This window comes from Hipposideros armiger, unplaced genomic scaffold (genome assembly GCF_001890085.2).
Source record: "Hipposideros armiger isolate ML-2016 unplaced genomic scaffold, ASM189008v1 scaffold_9, whole genome shotgun sequence".
In the NCBI taxonomy this organism is placed as follows: Eukaryota; Metazoa; Chordata; class Mammalia; order Chiroptera; family Hipposideridae; genus Hipposideros; species Hipposideros armiger.
The window spans coordinates 331,033-333,830 of record NW_017731359.1 but is presented as its reverse complement, the minus strand read 5'-3'; the positions used below and the strand labels follow the sequence as shown (position 1 = coordinate 333,830).

Sequence of the window (2,798 nt, the reverse complement as noted above, 5' to 3'; positions counted from 1 at the left end):
CACGCACGCACGCACGCACGCATGTGTGCATGCACACCCTCTCTTTCCCTTCCCCCACCACCCACTGCAGCGTGAGGCCCAGGTGGACTTGGCCCAGTTCTGCCTGAGTTGAGAATGACTCACTGCACAGTCACAGCCCTCATTTCAATACAAAAAGGAAGAGAAGAACTTTGCTGATTGGTTCTTTCTTTAGGACTTCACTGGAAGCAGCTGAGTTTTCAATCCTTTAAATTGAGTTGTTTAATCCCATCCAGCTCTCTTTGCTTGCGATGGGTTTTGTGTGCATGTGCATTTAAAGGGAACGGGAGGAGATGCAGTCCATTAAACAGCTCTGTTCGGGTCGCGGCTGTGGAAATTCCATTTGCTGAAGCGCCAAATGTTGTCAGGGCTTTGGGGCACATCTTGTGTGAGTCCCCGCTGGGGAGAGGATTGCAGCTGCTCTTGGGGACAGTTGCTGGGGGCGGGGGTGTTGCTGTAACAGGAGTGAAGAGTCCCTGCTTTCCCATTTCTCTAGGGCAGGGATTTGGGGACCTTAATAAGCAGTGGTGAGTCCTGATTCTGCCACATCCGGCTTCTTCACCAGAATCACATTCCTAAGTGTCCCTTGCCCAATCTCTTTGGTGACCTTCAGGGCACACTATGTACTTGACAGTGGACCTACAGCCATGAAAGACAAAGTCCCTCTTTTCCTGGAGTTTCCTTTCTAGGATATCTAGAAAATGCTCTCTATTGGGCCTTCCCAGTATTTCCAAACACAGCCCTGATATCAGATCGGAGCTCACTGGGGTTCAAGACCCTGAAGCCCATTCAATCAAATCGGACCACAGCCAGAGTGGCGGGGGAGAGACCCCTTCCTATTAAAGGCCCCTTGGAGCCTCCTTCACTATTGGATATGACAACCCTTGCGAAGGTCCTTACATCCAGCCTCGGGGTCTCGAGGCGCAGGTTATCCCCATGTCTTGGAAAATTCTTAATAACAGCTTACTTGTATGAAGTCGTTACTGTGCCAGGAACAGTACTGGACCCTTCACTTATAGTATCTAGAGAACCCTCAGCAGTTCTGTGGGGAAATACCGTAACTATTTCCACTTTACAGTTCAGAAAACTGAGGTCGAGGGAGGTTAAGTAACTTGCACACAGCTAGGAAGTGGTGAGGCAAACTCAGAACCAGACCTGTTTGACTCCAGAGCCCATCCTTTTAATCACATAACCACCATGCCTGTGTTTCATGACGTGGGGCCCTAGCCACCCCCATCAGAACCAGCTGGGCAGTTGAGCTCATGTCTAGTTGTATCATCATCCCCATTTCTGGCCGCCTTCTCATGTTCCACAAGTTCTTTTTTTTTTTTTTTTTTTTTTTTTAAAGATTTTTATTGGGGAATTAGGGGGATAGGAACCCAACAAGGGTGTGTCGTCTGCCCCCTCCTGACCACTGCTCCCAGGAGAGCAAGGCAGAGGGCGTGGTTCTGAGTGTGCGGGGGCTGGGGTGGTGCTTGGCTCGGTGGAGAGAGCCATGTGGGCTTCAACTTGCTTCCTCCCTGGTCTCACCCATAGCACTGAAAGGGCCCCAGTCACCCTCCACCTCGATGGGATTGTGCAGGTCCTGAACTGCCACCTCAGTGACATGGCCATCGGGATGATGACTAGGATTGCTGTCCTAAAGTGGCTCTACCACCTCTACATCAAGACTCCCCGCAAGGTGAGCCCCCAGGCCCGTTGGCCCAGTAGGCCGCGCCAAGCCAGGGGCTTTTTCCTGGTCCACCTTGGTTTTTGAAGGCCTGACAGTGCTTGGTAGGGTTTTGGTCATTGCAGTTCTGGAAAAACCCTGACAAGCAGAGGGGTGACAAGTGCTTGAGGAACCCTTGGCATCTGGGGAGGAGGGGAGGTGGTCCAGGTGGGGGAACTCCCCTGAGCTAAACCCTGGAGCTAGGAAGAGCTCTTAAGTGCCCTGCCTCTCTGCTCTCCAGATGTTCCGGCATACAGACAGCCTCTTCCCCATCCTACTGCAGACGTTATCAGATGAATCCGATGAGGTAGGTCCCCAACACCCCCTCCCCTGTGCCATGCTGCCCAGACTGGTGGGATCTTGTAGCTGAGAGGTGCTTGTTTTGCTGCTGTTTTCTTAAATCAACACCCCGAAATTGCCCTCATACCTAGTAAGGTTCACCCTTTAGAGGGAAAGCTGTGTTTACTGCTCTTGGCTTTGGGAATAAGGACTCCTCTGTCAGCCCTTTTGAAGAGCACACTGGGTCAGGGCACTTGCAAGGAAATCATTCTGTGCAGGAACTCACTGGTCCCTGGAAGGCAGTGGGGAGCTTGGCTGTGGGTCAGACGCCAAGGGCAAGGTCGGGCCCTGTTTCATTGCCTGAACTTGAGCAAGTCACTTCATGACTCTGCTTCTCAGTTTCCTTCCATGTTCAGTGGGGTAGTAACACCATGTGGGGTTATGAGAATGAAATGCTCCCCAGAAGATGCTAAGTGCCACGTCAGGCACATGCTGAGCCGATGCTCAGTAAGCGTTTATGGCATTCTTCATTTCATCTGGACTCCATTTTGACCTCTAGCTTGAACTTTGCTTTGTTGGGGTCACCAAGAGCTGCTGGTGCAAAGGTGAGAGACTGGCGCAGATCCCAGGCAGCAGAGTAACCCCGAGTGGGAAAGCTGGCCCTGAAAAGCGGGGAGAGCTGGACGCTGGGTCCTTCTGCCATCTGCAGCTCTCCAGCTACACAACCTGCCCCACGCCGTTCTCGGCAGCATTGTATTGTTTGAGTTGGGGTAGGGGAGTTCTTTTTCAGGGG

The 2,798-nt window shown here is 52.1% G+C and overlaps 1 protein-coding gene across 1 annotated transcript in view; it reads left to right on the top strand.

Annotated features, from left to right (window-relative positions):
- Window positions 1–2,798, top strand: part of VAC14 (VAC14 component of PIKFYVE complex) — a 100,556-nt gene that overhangs the window by 29,528 nt on the left and 68,230 nt on the right. The window contains exons 11-12 of the mRNA XM_019654108.1: window positions 1,555–1,699; window positions 1,968–2,033. Of these exons, the coding sequence (XP_019509653.1) occupies window positions 1,555–1,699; window positions 1,968–2,033 (211 nt within the window). The remainder of the gene's footprint in view (window positions 1–1,554; window positions 1,700–1,967; window positions 2,034–2,798) is intronic.